The following is a 27,993-nucleotide window of genomic DNA, read 5'->3' as shown; positions in this document are numbered from 1 at the left end:
CTTGGACAACCCTTAACCTCTCTAAGCTCAGTTTCCTCAAGTGTTAAACAGGGCTAACAATAGGAACCATATCATTACTTCTAGATGGCGCTCTACGCTGTTTGATCAAGTGAGAAACAGGCATTTCTCTGGCTGTGGCAACATCCACTTATACCTACGTGGATTCACCTCTTGGCTAATGAGAAGCTGACAAGATGGCATCTGATGTGAGTTTGTACCCCACCTCGCTGTAGAGGCAGCAGCAGCTAGGGGAGACAGTCCATGTCTGCTCCTCCGGAGATGCCCTGGAGGGGACCCAAGGGGCTTACCAGGACCTCGGATTTCACAGCTGGCCTGTAGATGAAGTTGGACTCCTGGTGGACCATGACAGGTTTGGAGATGGTGGACACGCCAGGGCCTCGTGGAGGCTGTGGGCTTGGGCAAAATGTCTATGGGGTTAGTTTAAAGAGAGACCCACGTGAGGTCATGGCCTGGGTGGCCCAGGCCAACCACGGCACTTTGACACACAGGCAAATTCACACCATGCACTGAGCCAGCCTGGTCCGTTCACCCTGCCGGATGTCCTAGGGACAGGGACAAGAAGTCCATTGTCCACAGTGTGTCCTGAGGCCACAGAAACTATTGGGTGGTTCTGAGGAATCAGGGACTTGAGCCAGAGCTTGCTATGGGGGTGCCAGCGGGCACTGTCAGTCAGAGGATACTTTCAAGGCTCTCTCAGTGGCCACGGGTGCCATCCAGCTTCCTCTCTCCCAAAGGAGACAGTTGCAGTTCCCAGACTGCGCATGCAGCATCTGCTGTTCCTGGTGGGTGGGCACAGAGGTGGGGGTTTGGGAGGGAGGACCAGTAAGCGTGGCATCCAAGAGAGCTGATGCAACACGTCTGCTTTGCTCTAACCCACTAGATCATCTTGGGCAAGACAAATCGGGTCACAGCCCTGCCCCAAACCCTTCATGGGTCCCCACTGACTACTAAACTCCTTGGCTCGACCCCCATGAGCTTCTCTACTTTCCTTGGCAGCCTCATCCCTCACTCCTCGCCCTTCTCATACTGCCTTAACTTGAGCCTCCAAAATGCCCGGTTTTCTTGCCTTGAGGGTTTTTTACCTGCCCAGGTGTTAGCTTGGGTATCACCACCTTTGGGGACCATTCCTTGAGCTTTTCCTCTCCACCCCCTCCCCTCAACATAGCACCTGTGCTTCCCTCATCTGCCCTGGTACTGTGGGAGTTTCCTGCTTACTTGTCTGTCCTTCCACCAGACAATCTCAGACAGGGACTGGGCTGCCTATTTTGTGGTGGTTCTCTGGTGCCCAGCACGGTGTCTAGCATATAATAGGTGCTCATTAAACATGATACCTGAGTAAACGAATGACTCAGTATTATGGTGGGTGCATGGGGCAGTGCCTGGGAGTACACGTGGCTCTGAAAACCTTCCCCTGGCAGGTGCCTGTGTGGCAGGCACAGGTGCTGACCTGACACAGGTGTTTGTTTCCACCACCTGAGACCTGCTGGCGGCGGGTCTGACTGTGCAGATGTGTGATGGTCCACACGTCCTACTGCAGCACTGATGACCACTCGCCAGTAGCATGCAGGGAGGAGAAGGTTGGGCAGGGTCACGGGCCAAAGTGCTGACGCGAGCAGGATGAAGCTAACCAAAACAGCTGACCCCTGGCCTCTGCATCAGGGGCAACACTCGCTTTGATGTCACTTAAGAGATTTAGGGTCCAGTTCTTCAGAGGCTCCTTGTGTGGGGAGAGTCTCTTTTAACCTTCTCTCTGCTCTGATCAGGAACTAACAGTGGGAACTTTGTGATGCCTGGCAAAATCCAAGAACCCTGTTTTTGAATATTGACCCTGACTCAAAAGGTAGCAGTTTACCTCCGATTTCAAGTTTGCAGCTTCACTCAAATTATCTTGTACCCTGATCTGTCACTGAGCATAGGTAATGTCTGTTGAGCACCTCCTATGTGCCTGTCACTCTCCCAAGTATTAACTTAGAATGAATTCACGTATTAACTCATTTGATCCTCATAATAAGTAGGTGCCGTCAGCATTCCCATTTTACAGACAAGGATACCTAGTTTCAGACAGATGAAATAACGCATGCCCAAAGTCATCAAGCCAGTGACTGAGCCAGGATTCCATCCTGGGTAGTTCCTTCCTGTCATCATTATGTCCCCTGCACCTGCAGTGCCCTTCTCCCATCCTCCATGTATCACCATCCCTCAAGGCTCAGCTCTACAGAGGCGCCTTCAACTTCCCATTAGAATGAATCCCGCCCACAGCACCTAGCCCGTGCCAATCTTATAGCTGAAACCTGCCTGGTCAGCTGCTAATCCTTCAGATAGCAAAGTCCTGGAGAGCACAGCTGTGCCAATTGCCTCTGGGTCCGCTTCAGCACAGCTCCCCACTCCCACACACGGAAGCACAAGGAAGGTGCTCAATTGATGACTGAGTTGAATTTGTTGAGGGAAAGCTGCTACCCCCTCTTGGTGGGGGCCACTCTCAAGAAGGATGTGGGCCTCTTTGCCAGGCTAACTCAGTCCCTGCAAACTGCGCTGCCTGGGCTCTGGGGCAAGACATCCTTGGAACAGACAGACTTCTCTCTGTCAGAGCTCAGGGCTCAGGACCCCACCGGGAGTCCCTCTGAGAGTGCCCTGCTGGCAGCTGCAGCCTCGTCAGCATCTGGCACTTTCTTCATTCCCACATTCCTTCCCCCAAGTGCTCCTCAATGCTCTGAGATGCTTATTCTGCACTTCATGCAGGAACTCAAATCCATGCAGGAAAGGTTAATAAAAACAACTGATTGGGTACTACTGACTACCCTCCCCCCAAATCCCCACTCTTAGCTGACATGAGCTGCTGTAGTTCTGACTGGAGTCTTAGCCTCACAGCTACTGGAGCAGAGAAATATTTTGTTTTTCCCTCCAAAGGATCAAAGCTCCATCTCTTCCTTGGGGATCGCCTCTTAGCCTTTGGGTTAAGAACAATTAATGAGAAATATGTCTTTTTTTTTTTTTGCGGTACGCAGTCCTCTCACTGTTGTGGCCTCTCCCATTGCGGAGCACAGGCTCCGGACGCGCAGGCTCAGCAGCCATGGCTCACGGGCCCAGCCGCTCCGCGGCATGTGGGATCTTCCCGGACCGGGGCACGAACCCGCGTCCCCGGCATCAGCAGGCAGACTCTCAACCACTGCGCCACCAGGGAAGCCCCAGAAATATGTCTTTTTGAGAAAGATCACTGTTCTCCCTGCTGACATCCAAGAAAAAGATCCCTAATCTTTTAGTAGTAAATTTGGAGCTTTCTAGGAACTATCCATTTTCATTTTTTCTGTAGCTGGAAGCTGGCCAGAAATTTATGGGCATTACGCTTCAAGCTAACACAGCTGGCTAGTGCCATAGAAAATGGCACAGTAATGTCCTAATTACTGGACAGTGTTACCACCTCATGGACAGAGCCTAATACTGCTCCCCTGCTTCCCATCCCCCTTTTCCCCTGTTAGAGAATTCATTTCCCATATTCAAGGCTTTCTGAGCTAATATCAAGAAACAACTGGCTGTCATATAAATAGAGCTCTGGCTCTTCATTCACACAGCCTTGCAAATACTACATTGAATGTTACCCGCCCATACTAGCCAAGTGGAGCAAAGAGAGAGCCGTCAACACTGATGCAATGTTGCTCATCCCAAGTACCAAAGGCAATTCACCATACAACACGGCACTTCAAAATCAGCAGAAACCACACACATGCAGGACACCCGCAACATGCAGGCCACCCGCAACATGCAGGCTGGGGAGCTCGTTCTTGGAAAATGGGGTGGGGGGATGCTTCTTCCCGTCTCCACTCACAGGAACAGAGGAGGGCTTGGGAAACAGCAGCCCGGCCCACTCTTCCTGCTTCCCAGCATAGCATGCAGAACAGAGGTAGTACCTTTGGGGCGGGTGGGAAGCTCCGTTCAGGGACGGGAGAGCTGGCCGGCTTCCCACTGTGGTTCTTTGCCTCCCAGTCCTCTGCTGGATTGCCTGTCTCCCCAGCGCGGAAGGGGTGGTTGCCTAGTGCCTCTTCCAGTGCCGAGGGCAGCGGGCGGGTAGGAGTGAGGTCTTGGGTAGGAATGGATGGTGGGGGAGGGATGGGAATGGGGGGTGGAGTGCGTTGCACCCAGGGTGAGGATGAGGCACTCGGGCGGCCCGATGAGGGAAGGACAGGGGGCGCGGGGACCTTGGAGGGCGGGTTGGAGGGTGGAGGGTGGGGCATCACAGGCAAGGCAGAAGCAGTCTTGGGGGGATAGTGGAACATGTCCAAGGGGATGTCATCCAGGTCAGTGGTGTGGAGGTGCAGCCCACCTGCGAAGCGTCTCAGGGGTGGGGCCAGGGGAGACACAGAAGGCAGGGGAGGCGGGAGCCCTGTGGTCATCTGGGGGGTTGCAAGGAAGTTCTGTAACTGCTTAGTGCCCCACTTCACAATACATCGAGTATAACGCTCATCTATTTATTTCTCTGGCTGCTGAAGACCCACCACCCTCCATGGGGGTGTCACTTCTCTGCCACCTGGGTGCCCAGCTGATCCCATACGAGGTGGCCAGTAGGGAGTGCCCAAATGCAGGGGAGCCCCAAGTTATGTGGGTGGTAATATAATCCATTAGATGACCAACAGTCATCTAAACTGGAACACACTTGACAGTGAAAAGGACATCTGAGTAATTATGCCAGGACAACAGGCCTAACCGGGATCATCTCAGATGAGCTGGGACTTAGTGGTCACTCTGGAGGTAATCCCAGAAATACAGATATGCCCCCCTCCTCAAGAGAGGAAGGGGGAGTGGGCTGGTTGGCGGCCCTGGACGGTGAAGCTTGCCAGTGGCCATCTTGCCTCCCGCTGTCCCCAGGGTGGGTGGTCCTGAAGGCAGCAGGAGGGTCTATGTGGGAAGAAGGGCTCTGTTACCTCTGAAATCTCAGTATCAGCAGAGGAAATCTGCTCAAGGCGCGTCTGACAGAGCCTTTCCACCCAATACTGAATCTTTTCCGATTCCTCAAGGTCTTCCCGCTCTGTCTCCGATACCTGGGACCCAAGGCCGGCGCAAAATGGAGAGGACAGAGGGCACACTTGAGTCACATGTGGGCGGCACACTCAAATCAGTAGAACAGAAGCACTTCTTAAAAAAAACCCAGAGTACTCTTGGGTGTGTCAATTACCTAGAAAAAGCCCCGGTCTTGTTCCACCTGGCCCTAGAGGAGGTGGAAATAAGGGGGAGGGGGTGTTAGGGTGCTGGGCTAGCTAACGGCAGGTGTAGGCAAAATCCGAGAAGGAGCTCGTGCGTTGCGTGGGATTAGCTGGCCCCCAGCATCCCCACCAACCCTGAGGCTCTTATGGTTCTCCAAGTATGGTCCTTTTATAGGCTCTCAGCACCTTCCAAGAGTTCAGTTGTACTCTTTTTCACCCCCGCTCCAGGCCGCCTTGTCCTCAGGAGCACAAGCTCAATTTTATCTTTAATCTTTTAGCTAATTGGCTCTTAATGAGAGATCTAACGCACTTCACATTTTTCAGGACTTCTCTGGATTTGTAATCTAATCAGTTTGGCATTCTGATTCATGGAAGCATTAAAGAGAAGCGAAACCAGTTAATATCTCCAACAGCTAGGGAGTTACCTAGGAAATAGGAATTACTTATGCTGGAAGACTACTTTTGACATGTCTTGAAGGGGACAGCCTTAGATATATTCCTGGGTTGAAGAGGTCTAGCCTCAGACACATCTCATGTTGATGGGAGCAGCCTCAAACTCACAGCCTGATTAATTGGGGGATAACCTCAGACACGCCACCTGCCTAAAGGGGTTAGCTTCAGAACCATACCCTCAGACACAAGGCAGATTGGGGAAAACGGGTCTTGGATTCATAACCTGGGTTGGGGAGGGGGGTGTCAAACTGACCCAGATCTAATGACAGGTGGGTAGAAGGCTAACTTCAGATCTACAGCTGAAAAGAGGGTTAGCCTCCGACTCAAACCCTGAGCAGGGAGGGCAGCCTCACAGCCACACGGAGGGTGGAGCGGCCTAGCCTTGGGCTCATACTCTGGTTGGGGGTGGTGGGAGTAGAGGACAGATTCAAATCTCTAGCCACACGTGTAGAGGCGAACCCGAGACCTACAATCTGGGCAGAGAGGCCAGCCCCTGAGCAAGGGGGCCCGTCTTGATCCCAAACATACACTAAGCCAGAGGCTAGTCTCAGACGACTCTGGGTAGGTAGGAAGATGTCACTCTCCAGCCTGGGGAGGGGGCCAGGCTCACTCCACCCTTGGACTGCATTTGGGAAGAGCAACTCCATCTGGTTCCCTGAGAGCGTGGTGGGGACCAACCAAACAGTCCTAGGAATGCTCACCAGGCCTGGGAGCAGGACACATACCTCCTGGGCCAGCCGGTTGATCTTCAGTTGCTTTTCCTTCTCTAGCATTTCCTCTTTCTCTTTGTAAAGCTTTTGCTCAAATTCCAGTTCCTTCTTATTCTTTCTCAACTCCTGAAGGCTATCATACTTGGCTTTCTTCTTATCCTTTCCTTTCTGAGCAGATGTGGCATTGTTTATAAGACAAGGGTTACAAGGTAGTGTTGACACTGGCACAGCACAGCAAACAGGGCATTCAGTCTTCAGACAACAGCAGGCAACCACCCCACGGTGAGCCCCTCCCCTAGCTCTGCCCCACCACACTGGGCACTGGACTTAAAGGTTAAGGACAGGCAGGACGTTGCTACCCATCACAGAGTGAGACACATTTCCCTGTGCCAGCCAGAAGAAGTGGCTTACTAGTTCACTAACAAGCTGTGTGACCTTGGTTAAGTTCCTTAACCTCTCTGGGCCTGGTTTATCTCATCTCCAAAATGGGGGAAATACCTACCCCACAGGTTTGCCATTCAGAGCCAATGAAATAACATCTATGAAAGAGCTTCGTGAGCTTCAAAGTGCTGTATTTTAAAAAGCATTGTATTTACTTCTTAGTATCTGGGCATATGCCTTCTCCAACAACTGGATGTTCAGACACCACAGGTGCACCCTGGTAGATTCTAGAGAAAATCTGGGACAGATCCCCTGTCCTGAGCTAGAGGAGAAGGGTGTCAGCCTCTGACCTGGGAGCTCAGAGCCAGGGACATCAGATTTTGTCCTGATGCTTAAACTCCAGACCATTTCATCCTGGAGAGTCCAAATCCACTGTTCCCTCTGAACTAGGCTCCTGAACTGAGGAATAGACAGAAACTACAGGACTGGGAGATGGTGGGCAGGAGAAGGTAGGGAGGATGGCCTAACTGCTCTTCACTGGCCATCAGGGTTGAAGAGGACGGGGGGAAGGAGACGCAGGGCAAACAGACTTCTTTTTCCCGTTTGAATTAGACCACAACGTCTGCCTTCCTGGTTGCTTCTCCCATGGGCTTGCAGGGAAGGCAAGGAGTAAGGAATGAAGAGAATTAAGATTTATGGACTGCCTATGTGCCAAGGGATTAAAAGTTGATTATCTCATAAGTAGGTATTATCCCCCTTCTGATGGAACAGCCGAGGTTCAGAAAGGTGAAGTCCCTCGCTGGACGTCAAACACCTAGTAAGTGGTGGCGCCAGAGTTTGGACCTGAGTTTCCCCACGGTGCTCTGATGAGCTGGGGGCAATGGAGCATGGCAGGAGGGAGCGTCAGGCCCCATCACACAGCATGGAGGACAAGGGCCAGCAGAGAGAGTCAACACTCTGGGGAAGGAGGAAGCCTGCACGTTCATTGAGCTCACCCCCAAACCCACAAGCCTTCCTGGGGCCTGCTCTCAGAATTCCTGAATCATCCCAGCATCCAAGGCTAGGAAGGAGGAATTGAGTTTCCCAGCAATGGACACACAACTTTGTCCATGATGGGTCATTATGGACATGTGACCGAGTCATTCTGCTTCCCCTCCTAAAGACTACCCCCACCTCTGTGCACAGGTGCTTTGGAGATGGTTCCCCATCTAGGACATGGGGACTCACCCCCAGAGCAGTCTGTGAGCCACTTGAGAAAATGGTTTTCACTACTTCAGAGTTCTGCTTGATTCCTTCCTACCCTGTTCACTAGACTCTCAGCCCAGTTGATAGATGAATCCTTACTATCATATTATCAATTCAGACAATTCCCCAAGAGGAGCCAGAAACATTCTACCCAATGGCAGCTTGCTAGACTAAGGGCATGGCCTCTCACAGGGACCATCATAATAGGCACGGCCATTCTATTAGTTTAAAAAAAACCACCAGTGTTAAGATTTTAGAGCTAGGGCTCCTGGGTGGGGCAGGCAGATATGACAGTTTCTGTCCCATCTCCAAGAAAAGAGCACCTGCTTATTGATGCAGAAAGGCAAGCTGCCCCATAGCATTGCCTACTGATCATACACTAGCCTTCTCCATACATGTTACTTAGCTGTGTGTGAATCTGCCTGCCCTGCCAGATGGCGGGCTCCTACAAGTAGGGTTGGTCTGCGTGATTTACTCAAGCAGTCCTGGGGAAAGGATTCAGTCAGAAACATGAATCCTTCAGGCGCTGGAATAGACTTTGTGAGGTCACAGGCCTGGGTGCCTTGAGACCCAGAGGGCTCAAGAAGACACTGAATAGTTATCTTTTCAAATAAGGGGAGTTTTGTGCATTGCTGATCACGGCCATAGAGGGCCACTTGTATTACCTGGGGACTTCGTTCCAGCTGCTGGGAGACAAAGCATCTCACGTGACTCTAGAAAAAATGTCAATGGATTTTCAGAGCCAGCACGAGGGACATGATTCTGTTTTCCTTTAGCTGTGAGTTAAATTCATGGCAGATATTCCTTCTGGTCCAGACTGAGAGGACAGGCAGATGGGGTGGATGTGCTCTTGCTTCTACCTAGATGCAATTTTTCTCTCTTTTGGAAATGAAATGAAACCCAAAATACCAGCTATTTCTGGAATGACTGGACTAATGAATAGAGGAAAATAAGCTTTCCTCTTCACCAACAGCAATTTTCGAGTGACATGATTTCTGATGGGAGATGTGTGTGGAGGGGACGCTAGTTCTTTTACATTTATCTAGTTATTAGTGCCTGGAAAAGAATTTACCTGTATATCTCCTTTTATTATTTTTTCAAATAAAATCCTCTGTGTGTGCACACGTGCATGTCTCGTAACCTGCACCCAACTTGATTTTTCACTCTGTCTGACCCTGGCTTCTGGTCTTGGCCTCTGGTTCTACTTGACAGAGAAACAAAGCAGAAGTTTCCTGCCATGGCTCTGCCCTGTCCCGTGCCCAGTGGGGCTGGTGCCGACCCAGCAGTGCCTGATGGTACCTGGGAAGGTCTCAGCCCGTGAATACCTCCCCGACGATGCCTCTGTGACAGCGCCCTGCCCTCTGACATCAGTCTGACAGAGAGGCACAGACATGGTTAGCCGCCCCCCCCCCACCCGCCCAGTGAACGGGCGGTCACACTGTTGAGAGGTGACAGGAGAAGAAACAATGTTTGGAAAAGGTCAAAACCAACGGCAAACTCAGCAGCAAACAGCACTCAGTCCTGGCCTACCTTCCGGATGGTTGGGAATTTGCCATCGTAGCGATAAAACCATCCAAAGGCTATAAGAACACAGAGAACAAAGCGATGAGATGCAGTCCAGCTCAGCCAGAGCATCCATGGGCAGCAGCCAGGAGGAGCTGGGTTCCCAAGGAACTCGCGGTTTTGTGAGATGAAGAGCAGCCTTGGCAAATTCAACAGCAGAACCGCACCCTCTGTCTGACTCTCCACTTACCTGGCCTCACCTGGGTTGTAAAGCAGGCCCAAGACCACCTGAGAAAGGGCCCGATTCCCAGGCCCCAGGCCACTGTCAGCTGCCTCCCCCAGGACACTGGCTTCAGAAGTCAGTGCCAGAAAGTCAAAGAGAAAGCCCCTTGTAGAAGGATGAGTTTTTCCCCATCACAGCCACAGTCTGCAAACACAAAGCCCCATTGAACAAGGCCTCTCCTGTCTGGCGTCAGCTTCCTCCATCCAAGAAACAACTCGAAACAAAAGGGAGCCTGGGTCTCTGCCTAGAACGACTGTCAGACAGAACAAAACTGTCTTGTCTCACAGAGCAGGCCACGTCCTCTGCTTTCAACGGCGAAAGAGAAGGCTCTGGCAGGGTCAGCTCAGGGAAAGACGCTCAAGCAGCAGTGGGCAGGAGATCTGCCCCCAGAAAAGCATATCCCCACCCAGGCCGGATCACCAGCCCCCTGCCTTCCCCAGGCAACAGCATGACAGATGGGCTAATACCTCAAGGCTGAAGCTCCCTGGCTAGAAGTGATGGCTTAATTACCCACCCTTGACCATCCTGAGCTCTGGAACAGGATCTAGAAAGCCCCCTGCTAGACCCAGCACTATCCTCTTAGTTGCTGGATGTTGGGGAGGTCCAGGGAGTCTTGGGGGAGAGGCCAGAGAAGCAGAGGAAGAACTTAGGCTTGGGTAGTATTAAATGTTTGAACCAGCAGTTCCAGCTGACATTTCAGCCTGGCCGTGAGTCTTGTCCTTAAGGTATTGTACGCAGTGCTCGGACCAAGCCAGGGCTTGGAGGAGCTTCCCGGACTCCAGGAGTCCCTACCACATATTGGCCCCTCAGAGCTGGGTGTCTGCAGGGCTGGCAGGAGGAGGCAGGCAGGGCAAACAGAGCAGCAAGGCCAGGGAGCGAAGCGGGGGCCGCAAACCTGCTCTCCCTGCTTTTCCGTGCCTCCGTCCAGGTCATCTGCCGGGTCAAACTCGGGGTCCACTCCCAGATCATCTACCCGGGAAAAGAGGAGGAAGCTGGTGAACCAAGAAGGACTTGGGAGATCAAGAGGCCAGAGGTGCTTGGGGGTGCCTGGGGCCCTGTGACCAGCTTACTCCATGGGAGAGCTGGGAGGTCAGGGGCAAGAACAGGGCTGAGGAATCCAGAGCAAAGGTCTCTTGCCCTGGGATGGTGCGTGCAGTGCTTTCAACCTTGGTAGTCCTCATTTCTCCATCTGTGAAATGGGCTCACAACAGGGGCCTCTGATCTGACAGCAGCATGAGAACCGCGTTGCAGGGTGTTTGGCTGAAACGGGAGGCGCAGTACTGATGACAGGACTATCCGAGTAGTTTATACACGTTGGATGCCAAGGGCTTCCCCCCAGCTTCTCCTCATCACCCTTGGAGCTCTGGGTCCCCAGGGGATGTCAGAACTGTGTGTGTGGGCAGCAGATGGAAGTTTGGGATCCTGACGAGGTGAGGAGGTCCCAAGGGGTAAAAGGGGCATGTGTGCTTAGAAAGACATGAATTCTGACCTAATGTGGAGAAGAGCAAACTGTCCTTTCCAGTGATTTCTAACCTGGACTCTGGCCTCCCTGGGGCCCTGGAAAGTAGTGTTTGAGTCTGCTATGAGCTTCTTATTAATATTTCCAAATATTAATTAGAAGAGCTGGCCTATTAACCTATGAAAAGGCTACACGTAAGTTCCTTTGCTTTTGGCTCGGTTTGTATTTACTCAGTAATGGAACACTGATGCTTTCTTGCTAACAAGAGGGACTACTTAATAAAACAGTGAACACAAATGATTACTTAATAGTGTGGTAGGGAAATACTCAACTTCCAAACCACGGGGTCTAATGGGATCGGGGGCTAATAGATGGGGTCCTTGATGAGAAGGCTGGAAAGCTCTTATTTAAACTTCTTATCTTTCAAGCCTCCTTCCAGCTCTGGGAACCTTAATTACCCCTCTGCCCCCTTTTGCTTTTGCTAAGGAAAGCTATTCTGGGGCCTCTGTGACTGTACGTCCTGGCTTTGAGGGCTCAGTGCAATGTTGAGGTTCTGCTAGGTTGGTCATGGGTAGGCAGGCGGAGCCCCTGGGAAGCAGGTGGGGAGGGGAGCAGTCAGTCCCACCCTGATCATTAGGATGAGTGGCTTCATTTTCCAGGCAAGAGGTGCTTCATACTCTTCCCTGTCTGTTCAGAAATGCTGGCTCCACACAGGCACAGACACCTGAGTCGGGTAGAACCTGTCAGCTGACTGGACCCCCAGATTGAAGAGTGGTCAGGGAGGGGCTGGCTGCAGCCTGGCCGGTCGGCCCTAAACGGCAGAGACCACTCCAGCCTCCCAGGAATGGGGAAAAGGGGGGAACTGAGCTGGCTCAGAGGCCTTCCTGCACTTCCTGCCTAATCTCCAAAGTAAAATTAAACTGCCGATGCAGATGCAAATGGATGGAGGTGGCCTCGCTGCCCCAGCTCAGGCCGGCAGAGCCTGGTCTTCAATCACTTGCTTCCTGCTGTTCCCTTAGAAAACATTTACATCTCGAGCAAAGGGAACGTTTTTGCTCCTTTTATTCAAGAAGCTTGATTTGGTCTAAAAGCACTGAATAAATAGCTAGAGAAAGGGTTTTTATTTTTTACAGTTCCTGAGAGGGTGTGTTTGCTTTGAGGCCAAGACCCAATTTCTAGGAAGGTACTAAATTGACTAGGATTACTTTCATGAGAAGCAATTAAAATCGATTTCTCTCCTTCAGAAGCTCCTATTTCACTCCAAAGAGCAAATTAGCTACCTGTCTAAAGCACAGATTATTCGCTGGGAATTTAGCTCTGGCCACATCCTCAACTCATACCGAATGTCACGGGGGCAGCTGATGAGAAAGTGCTTTGTCCTTCGGAGAGGACCTGAGATGACACTGCCCCGGTGCCAGCAAGAAATGTGCTGGGAGATGCTTGCCCTGCACCAGGGAGGGGTGACATGGAACGATCCAGATGCCCTGAGCCTCTTGTTGACCCAAGTGGCCTGGGTTGGCAAGTTGATGTCCCTCTAGGGATCGAGTATGATTCAAAGTTGAGGCCAAAGCTTTCCGGACCCCACCACGGGATCCCAAATGGCTGCTGCACAGGGGAGGTGGGGGAACCTTGGTTCTTGGGTGCAGATTTGCCTCATATCTGGAGGGTTCAAGGTCGGCTGAGCACAGTCAGCTGGAGCAGAATCTGCCTTGTGTCAAGTACAAGTCGAAACAGCTGTAAAGTCAGAGTAAAGGCCCAACCAGGCAACCTGGACCTGTGATCGCCACGGCCCCCAAGCTGCCTGGCTCCTGGCTCGCCACCACTACCCCCACTGAAGAAGCACTGAGACTGAGCCCCCAACTCTGCCCTGGTGGTGTGAGCTGCCCCTTGAAGAGACATGACATCCTGGGAGTTGGGGTGGAGAGCAGGTGGACGTGGGAGCAGGTGGTGGGGGCCTGGGCTGCAAGTGGACGTGGGAACACAGGACAGAGGAAGAAAGGAGATGGGAAGGGCAGAGGTTGCTGAGGCCCAAGGATGGCCGCAGTTTGGTGCCTGGGAGGGTCACACAGTTCTCTCCCCGACTCTATCCTCGGAGTGGCATGACTGCAGTCCACACACAGGGATGCAGGTGGTAGGGGCACTTCGGTAAGCTCCTCCCACAACTGCTCATCAGCCTTGGACCACCAGGGTCCTTCTCTCACGTGAGCCCCTTCCCCTCTTTCTTGCTGCTGTTTTACCCCAGCCCCAACTCAGAACCGGGCAAGAGGAGGACACAACACCTGACATACTAGGATGATAATCCCATCAGCAGTTCGCTTTTGCCACAGCTCTCCAGCCCCTCTTCAGAAGTCCAAGGGCACATGCCTGAGTCTGTGTCATGGGGGAGAGCCTGGCAGCAGGCCCCCAGGACAAGGAGGGCAGGCAGATCCCACCCATCCCAATGCCCTGGCAGACAGCACCTGGCACTTGGCCGCCCCTCCATGAAGAGAGAGCCATGGCCTGTTCACCTGGGCAGGTGGTGGTGAGTGGAGGGAGACCTCTACCTTTGTCTAGACACTCCCAGGCCCCAGAAGGAAGCCCCCTCTCCCCCGGCACATGATACATACACTTTGGCTTGCGAAGGGATACTGGGTGCACCTCGGCGGTGATGGTTTTAGGCGACAGGAGCTGTTCCTTTGAGCCCCAGTCTTCTTCCCACTGCTTCTTAAACTTCTCTTCCTCCTCCACGATCCTGAAATAAGACCCCCCACGTCTGTGACTGGAGTCAGAACCTTCGCAGGCCTGCCTTCAGCCTATTGGGGAACGCCAACCAGCCTGGGGAGAAGCCACGTGGTTCTAGCTGTGACAAAATGAGTCCCTGGCACTTGTATTCTAAATCAGGTGTGAATGCCACCCTGACAGTTACAAGACTGTGTTCCAGTTACCCTAATATGATGGGTTTTACTAGGATTATGGAATGACTACAAATAAAGGATGGTCCACCAGGGGACGAGAGGGCCAGGTAAACTGGGCCTGGAGGTGGCCTCTGGGGCCGCACTCCTGCGAGTACACTCACATCCACGCACAGACATGTGTGTGCAAACACATGGGGCCAAGGCACTCACTGTTCCATCTCCTTCCGGTATCTCTCATTTTCCTCTGCTGCCTTCTGGGCAATTTCCTTTTTCCTTCTGAAACACAAATGCAAGTTGGCATGTTGGAGTCTATGTCAGAGAAGTTAACTCTTCCTTGCAGCTAATCTCTGATTTGAGAAAAGTTTTAAATATTTCTTCCAGGCTCCTTTCCAAGGATGCCTGGACCAAATTTGGATGCTGGGAAAGAGGGTCCAAAAAAGTCTGGATCCTGTGCTCTTGTGTGGTTTCGTCTGGCACTGCTGAGCAGAGATTCTGCACCGCGGGAGACTGGAGGCAGTTCAGTGCAGGCCACATGCCATGCAGCCACCTCTAAACACCAGCATAAAGTGACTGACTGAGTGAGGTCCTCCCAGAGGAGGGCCCCAGACCCCAGGGGCAAAGCCGGGGCTGCTAATCAAGGCCAGGGTAATGGGCAGAGGTACCACCCAGGGTGGTTCTTCAGGCAAATTCTGTGATGGGAGAGGTGGAAAGATCCTGTCCACTTTCCTTTCCCAAATTCTTATTATGCTCATAGAATGTATCTGGATTGGGGTTTTGACAATAGTTTTTGACTTATGAATTCTCTCAGTCATCATCCCAGCCACTCTGGGGTTGGTGGTGGGTAGTTCTTATCACCATAGATGGGGCAGCTAAACTGCCTGGGTATGAACTCCACAGCTTAGCCATGTCTGACTTTGTACACAAGTGGTGTAACCTCTCTGAGTCTCAGTCTCCTCACCTATAAAATGGGTTAATACCATCTACCTCCCAGGGCTATTATGGGAATTCAGTTGAGGAACATAAACAAGGCCCTAATACAATGCCAGCCACGTGGCTGGTGTTACACCAGCCATAACTCCACAAATGTTAGTTACTGCTAGTAGCATCCTCATTTCCCATATTTCTGGGTCTTGGAAATCAAGGGCTTTCCTTGGCAAGGAGGGAGGAGCCTCGTGGTCTGGAGGCAGGGGATGATGCTTCCACTGAGCATCACTGAACCCATCTGGTCTGAAGACAGGCCTCAGGGGAGAGAATAAAGTCAGCTCAGGATGCAGTGAGCAGGAAGAAAGGCGGGTGGGATGGTACAGTGGTCTGGGAGGGCAGGGCAGGGGCCTCCTGGCTGGCCACACTCACTGCCGCTCCATCTCCTGCTGCTCCTGGAGGATCTTGTTGGATTCCATCGCCAGCCGCTTCTGCATCAGAAGCTCCTGTCGCTGCAGCTCGCGCTGCCGGACCTCTGCCAGCCGCTCCCGGTCTGTCATGAACAGCTCCCGGCCCTCATGGGGAGAAAAGAGGTGCCTTGCTCAGTCCCCTGGGAACCTAGAAGTCCACTGCCAGAGTTTGAGGGCCAAGATTTGGGTTGCCTTCTCATCTCTGTGGCCCCCCATGTCAGGCATTGTGGCTCCTGCTCTGTCTGACCCAAGCTTCTGACTGGGCAGAAATCCTCCCCAGCTGCTATCAGAGCTTCAGGGAGGGAGACCCCTTGGCCTTTCCCACGAGTGTGTGGCAGAGATCAGGGGTCTGAGCATCTGGGCTGCAGGTCAGGGGTCACGGGGCCCCCACCAGCTCGTTCTGGACTTACAGCTCCAGCTACGATGGAGATGGTCAGGCTGCGGCTACTCTTCAGCACGTTCACGGCCTGTGGGGACAGGCAGAGAGTCAGCTGAGACCTGACAGATCAGAGTAGTTGAGGCCTCTGGAGAGCACAGAAGGTTTCAGACATTGTGGCAAGGGGGACGTAGGTGAGAAGAGGACAGCAGAGAGGATCACAGCCAGAAGGTGAAAAACCCACATCTCACCTCCTTGTGGTCCAGGTTGGAGAAGTCGATGCCATTGACTTCGACAATCTGGTCCCCTGTCTGGTGGAGAAATGGAGAGGGATCAGCATGGTTGTATTATCTGTACACTCAGTCTGTTGGAAGAGCTCCCCCTGGAGGCCAGCATCAGACGTTGGGTCTTCAAGTAGCTGTGCCTCAACTCTTCCGAAAGAGCAGAGTTCCAATGGGCTCCTCCACCCCGTATTTCTTTCATCAGTTGTCAAATATTGCACATTTAGAAGTTCATTACTTTGGCTGAATTTATGACATTTGCTTTAAAAACTCAGTTTGTAGACATAGGAGCCTTTAAGCTTCTCATATAGTAGATTCTGGGTGGAGTCATAATAATAATTAGTATAATAGCTAACATTAATCGATCCTTCAGTATGTACCAGACACAGTTCTAAGCATATGTATTGATACATTTAATCTACACAATGACCCCAGAAGGAAGGCTAGTACCCCCATTTTACAGGATAGGAAACTGAAGCACAGAAAGAGGAAATAACTTGTCCAAAGAAGAGGTTAAGAGTTCTATCTAGCTCTGGAATCAGACCACCTAGGTTTGAATCCCCGCCCTGCCATACTAGGTACATGATCTTGGAAAGATCTTTCTCTGGCTCTCAGTTTCCTCATCTGTAAAATGAAGCTAACGATAGTACCTAATTTTCAGAGTTCTCATACATTTTAAAGGGCTTAGAACAATGTCCAATCCAGTTAACGCTCAATGAATGTCAATTCTGATTATTATTACTACATCCCAAGCTCAGGACCGAAGGCTCTCAGAGCTGGAGAAGGGCTGTAGAAAGGCTCAAATGTCACCCCCTCTGTGAAGCCTTCCCTTTGGGGGTTAGTAGGAATCATCAGCCAGTGAGTGTTGAGAGAGGGCTGTGTGGGAAAGCACGTGCTCCATCCCTGTGTGATCACAGTCTGACCCTGCATCCCACAGGGGCCCCAATGGGGCAGGCCCAGGGTCACTCACCTCCAACCCCACCTCAGCAGACAGGGAGCCAGGCTTCACGTGGCTGATGAAGATGCCAGGTTTCTGGATGGGGCCGCTGGAAATGCTGTGGGAGATGCGGGAGATCAGGTGAGCCTCTGCTCTTCAGTGCTTGCTCAGTTTCAATGACCGGCCCCCTAGGCCTGTGTGTCCAGGTCACGCGTGAGCTCAGTACCCAAGCCCTCTGTCATCTACCTGTTCAGCCTCTGTCTACCTGTCCAGCCTCATTTCCCTGTGGCAACAACCACAGAAAGCTACTTCTAATTCCCCCTACCCAACCTCTCATCCAACATATTGCCTATGCTGTTTCTTCTCTCTTTCTAGCATTTTCCTATGCATTCCTCAACACTCAAATGTTATCTCCTCTACAAGGTTTTAACCAAACTCCTTATTCTATCCCCTGACTAAGCTGGTTGCTCCCTTCCCCGTGCTCCTAAAACACCTACAGCAAGGCTGGCACTCGTACTGTTTGTTAATCTCCCCTCCCAGATCTGTGGCAGATATCACTAATCAATCACAACACTCTTTTCCACCTACGCCTAGATACAGCATTAAAGTTCTTTTCAAAATAGTACTCCAGGGCAGCCACCACTAATTGATTAGAGATAGCACAGGATAGAAAACGTATTTGCCATGCCTGACCCAGAATGCAGCTCCATGACAGAGTCCCTCAATACTGTAACTATTTATGTGGTTGGCTTCTATATTAAGCTATAATTTCTTAGAAAGGATGGACTTTTTTTTTTATCACTTATGCTTGTCAGAAAAGTGTTGAATAAATGTGATGGAATGGAAATAAGAAGAATAACTTAGGGAATTCCCTGGTGGTCCAGTGGTTAGGACTCTGCGCTTTCACTGCCGAGGACCCAGATTCAATCTCTGGTCGGGGAACTAGGATCGCACAAGCCTTGTGGTGCGGTCAAAAAAAAAAAAAAAAAAAAGACAAATAATAATAGCTAATATTTACGAACTGCTTACTACCTGCCAGGCACTAACCTTGGTACTTCATTCTGTCATCTCACTCTTCCTCACAACAGCCTTGTGATATGGGGACTATTACTGCTGATTTATAGAGAAAGAAACTGAGGGGACTCCCCTGGTGGCACAGTGGTTAAGACTCTGTGCTCCCAATGCAGGGAGCCCGGATTTGATCCCTGGTCAGGGAACTAGATCCCACATGCATGCCACAACTAAGAATTCGCATGCCACAACTAAGGAGTCCATGTGCCGCAACTAAGGAGCTGGTGAGCTGTAACTAAGGAGCCCACCTGCCGCAACTAAGACCTGATGCAACCAAAACAAACAAACAAACAAATAAATAAATAAAAGAAACTGAGGGTCGGGGTGGTTAAGTAATTAGTCCAAGGTTCAGAGCTCATAGGTGGCACAGCAGGGCCTGGAACCTAGATCTCTAACTGCAGTACCTGTGTGCTTAACAAGAACGCCCCATGAGACCCAATGCCTGTTTGCAACTCCCTGGCTGCCTCCTAAGGAAGCCACAAGGTAATAAGTGAGAAGGGCACTGTGACAGAGATGATCAGCTTGACAGGTTCCTTTTGCATGACTTGAGGGCCCACCAAAGGAACATGGCTCTGCCTTTGGGCCTCAGTTTCCTCCTCTGTAAAATGGGCCTGTTAGAGCTGTCCCTCTGGCCCTACAGGGCTGTTGTGAAGCTCAGAGGGGAAATCAAGCACCAAGAAGTGTCATCACTAGTGGACAAAAGTCTCCTCAGAAGCAGCAGTGAGAAAGGGGAGTGGTGTGAGGGACCTATTGTGGTCTGCTGGCCGTGAGTGAGCCCCGGGGCGTACCTGCCACCCACCTGCAGCCAAGGCCCCGGGAGCCCACCAGGCTGATGAAGACCTTCTTCTCCTTGTTTTCCTGACTGCCGGGGGAGCCCAGGCTGGTCTGTCCACCCTGAGGGAGGGAGACGTTAAGGTCACCGGGTGTCCGCATTGTGCAACGGGCCTCTTGTGCTCATAAGGCCTTCAGGGCGAGCAATGCTGTCCCCACATGAGCCCGACTGCCGTTTTGTCCCTGGGAGTGTGTGTCTATACCAGCTGGGCCACCACCCACAGGGGCATTCTGGATGTGCTGGGGGCCTATAGGAAGCCCCTGAGAACACATCCCTAGAGCAGGCCTTCCTTCAGGACCAGCTACCCCATCCAGCCCCCATCACCGGCGGTCCTGACCCTTACCCCAGATTCCGACACAAACTGATCCACATACTGCCATTTGAGAGGCTCATCAGGAGAGCTGACGGCAGGGGAAAGTAGAAGACGGGTCATTAGGGAGAGATGTTTGAGGCACCAGGCCCCAAATCCAAATCTTCCCCATCTGAAGCCTCCACCATCACTGGCCCAGGGGCAGTGCTGGCCAGACCCCAGGCTGATCCAGGACCCTGAGCCCATAGGGAGGAGTCTGCCTGCAGAGGAGGGTCCTGCTCACCTCTTCACAGGGATCAGGCCGATGTCTGTGGGAGAAAGGCACGGGGGTTAGGATGGCTCCTCTGCCCTCCCTTCCTCCCCTAGGAGCTGGGTACCACCAGGTGCCCCACCCTGCCCCAGCGTCAGCATGCCCGTGCTCTGGTCTCACTCACGTCTCACTTTGATGGACACAGTCTTCTTGGTGCGGATGAGGTTGATGACCTCCTCATGGGTGCAGGAGGAGATGGAATACCCATTGATCCGGACGATCTCGTCCCCTACCTTAACCACAGGCAGAGAGAAGACGCGCCAGGGTGAGGAAGCACCGGGCAGCTGGGCAGGCTCATGGCCAGATACTCCTGGCCTGCTCTCCAGGAGTCTTTCTGCCCATTTTACAGATGGGGGTACCAAGATGGGGGCGAGGGGCACAGAGAGCGGGTAGCAGAGCTGGGAGGAGAAGTCAGGATTCTGTACCCTCTCTCTGTCCCTTCCACCCACTGGGGCACCATCAGGTTCTGGAATTCATGCAAAGGGCGACCCTCCAACAAGATTCAAGCAGCTCTTCCCTGGCCTTTGTCCTCTGAGCACCTTGGCCCTGGGGATCAGTCCTGAAGCTCCCCATTTAATGACTACGGGGCTGGAAGGATCCTCAGACATCAGTTGAAACTGAGGCCCAGGAGGTGATGTTTTGTCCACAGTCACCGTCATTAGCTACAGAGCAGGGACTGGATCGTGGACGACCTGACCCTCTCCAGCCTGATGCCAGGGCAGGTCAGCTGGCGGCCTACCTCACACCACACATGCTGACCCTTTAGAGACCTGTTGGTACGTGTAGGGGACGCAGCTTGACTCTCAGTGAGGTCTGGGGGCTGGGTGGGCACATAGCCTCTAAGGGGTCCTCCGGGCCAACACCTACCCTTTACAACACCCCCCAGAGTCACCTTCTCCCTATTGTCACCCGAACACTTCCCTTCCACACCTGGACCCAGACCCCAGTCTTCTCAGCGGTCTGGCAAGGGGCTCAAAGAGGTGCCACGGGGGCGGGGTGGTGGTGGTCACTAAGGACCCCTCTAGGTTTCTGGGGACTTCTCATGGAAGGAGAATGGCTGGATGGCCTCCTTGCACCAGTTCTTCACCACAACTCTGCGTGTCTGTTAATCAGATGAGGAAACTGAGGCTCAGAGAGGTGAGGTGACTTGCTCAAGGTCATCTAGCTAGTAAACAGTGTTGCTGAGATTTGACATCAGGGCTCCCTGACAGACAAGTGTTGTCTCTTGGGTGTCTGGAAGCAGAAAAGAAGGGACTCTGGCCAAGCTTGGCTGCAGTTCCCTGTGTCCTGTCCTCTCTGGATCCTTGCCACCTGACAGAGCCCTCAAGTCCCATAGGAAAGGCAGGGATAACTCTGTCCATTTTACAGCTGGGACAACCAAGGCACACAGGATTATTCTCTAGCCCTGGACTATACAGCAAGTTGTGCAGGGCAGAGGATGTAGGTTCAGACAGGATACACTTGGACAAAAATCTAAAATAACTCCAGTAGGGGGACAAGTGCAGAGATGGAGGAGTCCCAGGGCTGGGTCCAAGCCCGCCACTCAGGGCCCAGCCTCACAGGTCAAATCAACGGGACCTTCAGTTGAGTCAGGCTGTATCTGAACGTGCCCCTCCCCCACCCTCAGACATGCGATCTCCCCAGAAACATGAACCCCACCCAGACAGGTGAATGGATGCAGATGTTTTCCCCAAGCTGCTCTGAGTGAAGCTCCCTGTGTTGTTCCAAAAGGGAACCTGCCTGGAACCCCAGTGGAATGATTCCCACACAACCCCCGGCTCAGCTTGCAGGATTGGCTTTCCTCTCCCTCTCGCTCCCCCGTGGAGCCCTGCAAAAGGCCCTTTGTGCAAGGGCCACAGTGAAATGACGATCTGAGGGACAGCGGTACAAAGGAGAGATGAGCCCGTTAACCCGAGAAAGGGTTGATAATTCATAAGCCTGAGAAACAGGCAGGAAGGTAAAAGTCTAAGTTTCATTAAAATGCCCTGATGCCCCCAATCATGGAGGAATCGTTGAGAAATGCTTGTCCTAGGAGGAGACCTCACCCTGGAAAAAAAAGAGGGCTCAGCTGACGCCAAGAGAAGAGCTCATTATGTTTTTTCTCTGGCTGTGTTTCTGGGCTGGAAAATGTGTGGCACAGGAGAGGAATAATGAAGGGGCTGAAATTTCAGACGCTACCAGTGAGCCGTGAGACAGGGATTTAGAACAAAGCAATGTCTGTCAGCTCCCAGTTTCCACCTCCCACTCCACGGTGTCTAGTACCATTAGCCCTCAGGGCCCTTGAAGCCCCTGGCTTGGCAGCCCAGATTGGGATGCTGGTAACAAACATGCTGGAAGCTCTGGGCAGGGGTGGGAGGGCCTCTTCTGTCTGGACATATAAAGACACACAACTCTGGGCTCTGCAGGAGTGAGACCTGGACGTCTGCCCATCTCTGCCCAGACACTGAGGTGTGGCGACCCCAAGGGAGGGGCCCCTGGGGTGCTGAAGAGAGATCCCTGGACTTGGCAGTCAGGAGACCCAGGTTCAAATCCTGGCTTTGCCACTTACTGGCTGTGTGACTCTAGTCAAGTCCCTGATCTTCTATCAACTCTATAAAATGGGGGTGATAAAGCCAAGGCATACAATGAGAACTGGTTGTCAGCATGTTACCTGGCACATTATAGGTGTTTATTAAATCTCCCTCTCTGCTTGCTTAACAAACACACAGCATTAACTGGTATATATAGAATGGATAAGCAACAAGGTCCTATGGTATAGCACAGGGAACTATATTCAATATCCAGTGATAAACCATAATGGAAAAGAATATGAAAAAGAATGTATATATGTTTATAACTGAGTCACTTTGCTGTACAGCAGTAATGAACACGTTGTAAATCAACTATACTTCAATAAAAAGAATAAATTTAGAAAAAAATAGTACATTCATGTGATTCAAAATCCAAATAATATTAAAAGATGTAGCCTTAAAAGACTCAATCTCACCTTATCCCCTATCCACTCCAGTTCCCCCTCCAACAAGTAACTGCTTTTCATTGTGTGTGTGTGTGTGTGTGTGTTTCCTTAAGCAAACACAAACAGAAATCATATATATTCTGGGAGCATAAAATACATGTTGTTTTCTGCAAACTGACACACAGCATTTATGTGCCAGATACTGATACAAGTACTTTGTAATATGAATTCATTTATTCTGGCGTAACAACCTGATGAGGTAAGTAGTATTATCACCATCCCATTTTACAGATGAGGAAACTGAGGCAGGGGGTTAAGTAATTTCACCAAAGTCACACAGCTAATGAATAGCAAAGCCAGGACATTCCAGCTCCAGAGTCTATGCTCTGAAGCACTGCACTATGTCAGTATTCCCTTTTCCCTTCCAGGGAGAAGGCTATGTGTCCAGAACTTCAGGTGTCAGGACATAATTATGCTCTTCCTTCAGACATAAGGGAGGTGGGGTGCAGTGCAGCAGGGGCAGCAACAGCCGGGAGCCAGGTTCTCAGCTCCACTCAAGAAAACAGGCAACACACTGCCATATACAAAATAGATAAGGACATACTGTACAGCACAGGGAACTCCACCTAATACTCTGTAATGGCCTATATGGGAAAAGAATCTAAAAAAGAGTGGATATATGTATATGTGTAACTGATTCACTTTGCTGTACACCTGAAACTAAGACAACATTGTAAATCAACTATACGCCAATAAAAATTGAAAGAAGGAAAAAGAAAACAGGCAAGTGCCTGCAGCCAGACTTCTATAGGCCCGAGGACAATGTGTCAGGATACGTCACCCTTTTCCTCTCCCAAAGGCTCAGAAGGGCGAGGTGACCATGTTACACCACACAGCCTAGTGAGTGAATGAGGGGGAGGCAGGAAGCCTGAGGGCTTGGTCCCCACATCCCCCGAGCTCTGCTCACTCACCTGGAGCCCGACGCTGTCTGCCTGGCCGCCTTTGATGAGGTGGGAGATGAAGAGCCCGCAGCCGAACTCGAGGCCACCACGCACGCTAAGGCCGAGGCCTTCGGGGTGCAGCCGGTCCAGACGCACCTCCTTCAGCTTCCTGCCAAGGGAGGAGGGGCCGGTGATGGCCCAGCTCTGGCCTGATGGCCAGCGCTGCCCCATCCACTCGTGAGCGACCCTGTCCATCCCAGGGTGACCTCTCCCACCCCCGCCTCCAGCCTGCGGCTCCCTCCACACCTGGAGCGCCGGGGGGTGAGTTGGTCGTACTCCACCTGGTGCTTCAGTGGGATCAGAGGCCTGATGGCATCAAACAGGGGCAGGCGGCTGGGCTCGTTGATGACCAGCTTCAGGTCTCCCACAAGCACGGCCACGTCCATAGTTCTGCAGAGACACAGGGACCCTGAAGCCTCCCCCTTAGCCAGGACCTCTGAGACCCAAGGATTCCCAGAGGAAGCAGTCCTGGGCTGGGTCCGCACCCACTGGGCCCAGGCCTTGGAATTGAGGAGAACTCTCCTGAAAAGCCCAGAGCCCCTAACGATGGGTCGGGTGCCTCAGAAGAGTCTGTTCTCCCATGTAAGTATCTCAAGGAAGCCATCGAAGTAGGGGTTGTTAACCCATCCTGCGGATGACATCAAGCCAGGATTCAAAGTCAGCTCTGCCTACTTCTGAAGCCCAGCATCCTTCCAGACAGGAAACCTCTGTGAGATGGCGGTGAGCCCTCTCATCCCCTTGTTTCCTGCTCTGAGCTGCAGCCTCATACTATCTCTCACGAGCCTCCACCTCAGACCGTTCAGACCCTCGACGTCTGGGGCCAGCACTTCCCCAGCTGCCAGCTGACTGGCTCACTCTCAGCCCATCTTCTTTTGAAATGTAAATTGCTCCCCTTCTCAAAACCCTTCCATGGCTCCCCACTGCCCAGAGGACACAGTCCATCCTTCTTGGTAGGCTCAGGGCCTCCATGACCTGTTTCTGTGGCACTGCCCAGGCTGGTGGCTGTTACGGTCTCTGTGTGTCCCAGTTCTCCTCCCCCAGATCACTCGTCACCTCCCAGTCACAACCTGCGCTTTTCACATCTCTAAAGCGTCGCTAATGTTGATCTCTCATCCTGGAATGTCCTTCCCTCATATTTCCACCCAGCAAAATCCTTCTTACCCTTCAAAAACCTAGCTCAAGCCTTCTTGATCCTCCCCCCACAGTTAGAACTGAGAACTCCTTTCTTTACATTCCTGCTTTTACCTCTACTCAGCAGTTATCTTACTGGAACTTGTATTAGAGTTCCTTGTGTTACTAGTGTCTATCCATCTCCCCCAACTAAGCCACAAGTTAGTTGAGGAAAGGAAGTAGATATTCATTTCCACATTGTGCATGGTGCCTGGCCAGTGGCCGGAGCTTATAAACGTTGCTGAATGAATCAAAAAGCGGGTGAGCGATAACAGACATCCGACGCTGGCACTGGGACCAGCTGGCATTCCCTGTCCTATCCCAGCAATCACACTCTGTTGAACCTATCTGGCTACTTGACAGCCTCCCCCATCAGACTGTAAGCAACTAGATGGCAGCAACCAGTCTGTCTCGCTTATACGTGTACCCCTATCCCCTAGCACTGAGCCATACACAGTGTATTGGTGTAAATATTTGCTGAGACAAGGGAGTGGCGTGTCTATTTGATTCCCAGGAACACCGAGCATCAGCCTCCCTGCGCCCCCCAGGATAAGAGGGGGAGGTCCTCCTGTCTCAGAACAATCCATCCCAGGTTTCCCTGAAGACAGTTACCCGGGGTGGCCCACGGGAGCTGGACCCAGTACACTTACTGGTGGTACATCCGCAACACATCGTAGAGATAGTCCTTTTCTGCATCATTTTCAATCAGAAAATCCACCTGGGAAACCCAAAGGCAGAATTACAACTCCGGGCCCAGCACCCCGATAGCAGATCCCAGGGAAGGGGAGGCCCCTGCTGGGGGACCTCCTCCACAGCTCCTCAGGGTTGTGAGAAGAGGAAGGAAGCCAGAGCCAGGGTGGCCCCCTGACTCCAACACATCAGACTGTGCAGACCACCCCGATGTGGCCCCAGGAGTACCTCTAAGCATCCGATGTGGTCAGGCTGAGCCTCGTCCCCAGGTGGAGTGATGTCTGTGCACACAGGGATGCACACGAGTATCATACATGTGAACCCCCATGTGACAGCAATGCACCCCCGTGGCAGCCATGCTGCCGATCACCTCCATGGCTCTGTCACCTGTGTCCAGTGTGGCAACACCAGTGGCAGCTCCCCGCTCTGGAAGAAGCCCACTGTCTTACCTGATGGTGGCTGTAGTGCCGGATAACTGCTTTCAGAAAGGATTTAGGCCACTCGCTCATATAGCACATCCCACCCGCCGGGAGCACCCTACCACTGAATTCTTCCTTGTCCAGTCCTGGCCTAAGCTGGGTCGGCCCTGACTTCTGGTCACTCCTTCCCCTTCCCAGGCCCCTGTATGCCTCCCCCGCCACCCCAAGGGGAGAATCGGGTTACATTATTTCAACTTCACTGACGTCAATGGCTGGGAGTCCAAGGTCAGGGTCAAGAGCTGTTTCATTAGCACCTCAATCCCAGGGGAGCTGGTGGGCCAGGAGCCCCAGATTCCATTCCCTGGGACAGCTCAGTGTGAATCTCTGTGCACTATATCCTTAGCTCTCTCTTCAGCCCAGGACTGAGTAAGAGGGCAGGGTGGAGGCTCGAGGGGTCCTTGGGTCCCTCCCTCCTCCAGCCTCCAGGCCCAACAGCACGGTCCAGGGCCTCAGCCCACAGAGGGAGAAGCTGCTGCTGGAAGCTGGAAGCTCCCACCTGATTGGTCCTCAGAGGAGGGCCAGGGTATCTTTGCCTTTTTCTATGGGTATCTTAAGGACTCTGGAAGGTTGGGGGAAATCTGTCTGTCCCAACACAGAGAGGACGTACTGGGCCCAGCCCTTGGGATTTCTGGGCTGACGAGGAGGGGTACAGAATACTGATTCCTTGTGTCCACCTAGCTGTACCCTCTTCCCTCTAGAATTAGGCTGAGCATTTCATTAAAGATGAGAATAACCTAGGAGGCTTGTCCTGCACTCACTGACTCACAGCTGGGCTTCAGCAGCTATAGAAGTTTATCCCACCTGCTCCAAGAAGGGTACAGCTGCTTTCTTCTACTTCACTGCCCCTCTCCTCCAGGCCAGGGGCTCCCAGCCAGCAGAAGATGGGGGACAGAAGCATCAGCTACAGTGGGTGGTACTGAATCTTAGGTGGTAGCCCGGGCTTTTACACACACCACAGAAGTGGGTACCTCCAAAAGCTCACCTCTATGAGGACCCAGCCTGGACTCTCTCTCCCTACTCTGCCTGGGCCTGCAAGAGAGGGGTGGGGAACAGCGCCAAGATAGGCCTGGGCTGCCCACATGTGGCTGTGGAAGAGGAGTCTGAGCAGAGAAAAATTCTGAATTTCCCTAGGATCAGGGGCCAGAAATATTTAAATAAATTGGATCTTATCACTTGAGTACTTAATAGCTTCTCATTGTACTCAAAACAAAATTCAAATCCAAATTCTTTACCTGAACTTATCAAAGCCCATCTTCAGCTCCTGACTGGCTGCATGGGCCTCCTTTCAGTGCTTCCCACGGGCCACACTCGCTCTAGCCTCAGGGCCGTCGCATGTGCTGTTCTCTCTGCCTGGACTGCTTCACCTCTTCCCTGCATGGCTGGCCTCCTCCCCAGGGAGGTCTCCCTGCTCACCTACCTAAACAGAACGCACTCCCACACCCCAGAGATGCTTCAATTCCTTCACTGTAACAGTCACAATTTGTAACTAAGGCTTGCTTTTTTGTGAATTGGTCTGTTTCCTTCATCAGACAGAAAACCCCATGAGGGAAAGATGAGGTCTGTTTGTTCCAAATCTCGTGACTAACGCATAGTAAGTGGTCAATAAATAAGCATCAAATGGATTTGTCCATCCCCCTGCCTCCTGGTACATCCACAATCAGATGGGAGAAAGGGAATCATTGGAACAGAAGGGGAAGGGAAATAATATTTGCATCATGGGATGGCACCAGGAGCTTTTCTGGGCTTTATTCCATTTGTTTATCTCACCAGTCCCACAAGGCCGATGTTCTCATACCATTTTGCAGATGAGGAAACTGAAGACCAGAGAGGTTAAGCCATCTCACTCAAGGTCCCACAGCTAACAAGAGACAGAGCTAAGATTTGAACCTTGGTCTATCTGATTCCGAAGCCTATGCTCTTCCTTCTGGCACCACTGCATGGGTGAGTCAGGCCTTCCAGAGGAAAAAATTCCAGGGCCTCTTTAGGCCAAAATTTCAAATGCTTTGCTCTCAAGAGGATCTCCCTTATCTCTAATCCCCACCACT

The 27,993-nt window shown here is 52.1% G+C and overlaps 1 protein-coding gene across 2 annotated transcripts in view; it reads right to left on the bottom strand.

The window, feature by feature from the left end:
* Positions 1-27,993, bottom strand: part of USH1C (USH1 protein network component harmonin) — a gene marked incomplete at its 3' end in the record, with an annotated part of 51,306 nt that overhangs the window by 14,462 nt on the left and 8,851 nt on the right. The window contains exons 2-19 of one of the 2 annotated variants that reach the window (XM_081239584.1): positions 25,430-25,497; positions 23,856-23,999; positions 23,576-23,718; positions 19,777-19,881; positions 19,626-19,650; positions 19,376-19,433; positions 19,000-19,094; positions 17,163-17,247; positions 16,163-16,222; positions 15,946-16,002; positions 15,498-15,640; positions 14,355-14,420; positions 13,857-13,981; positions 9,536-9,585; positions 6,395-6,547; positions 4,938-5,054; positions 3,927-4,409; positions 309-428 (exon numbers count right to left, since the gene is read on the bottom strand). In XM_081239584.1, the coding sequence (XP_081095710.1) occupies positions 309-428; positions 3,927-4,409; positions 4,938-5,054; positions 6,395-6,547; positions 9,536-9,585; positions 13,857-13,981; positions 14,355-14,420; positions 15,498-15,640; positions 15,946-16,002; positions 16,163-16,222; positions 17,163-17,247; positions 19,000-19,094; positions 19,376-19,433; positions 19,626-19,650; positions 19,777-19,881; positions 23,576-23,718; positions 23,856-23,999; positions 25,430-25,497 (2,097 nt within the window). Of the gene's footprint in view, positions 1-308; positions 429-3,926; positions 4,410-4,937; positions 5,055-6,394; positions 6,548-9,535; positions 9,586-10,686; positions 10,761-13,856; positions 13,982-14,354; positions 14,421-15,497; positions 15,641-15,945; positions 16,003-16,162; positions 16,223-17,162; positions 17,248-18,999; positions 19,095-19,375; positions 19,434-19,625; positions 19,651-19,776; positions 19,882-23,575; positions 23,719-23,855; positions 24,000-25,429; positions 25,498-27,993 lie in introns of both variants that reach the window. The other variant, XM_081239585.1, reaches the window with a different exon arrangement.

The sequence above is a fragment of the Mesoplodon bidens genome (assembly GCF_964165515.1).
Source record: "Mesoplodon bidens genome assembly, chromosome: 7".
NCBI lineage: Eukaryota > Metazoa > Chordata > Mammalia > Artiodactyla > Ziphiidae > Mesoplodon > Mesoplodon bidens.
Note: the sequence above shows the minus strand (reverse complement) of the source record. Positions and strands in the feature narration are given on the sequence as shown.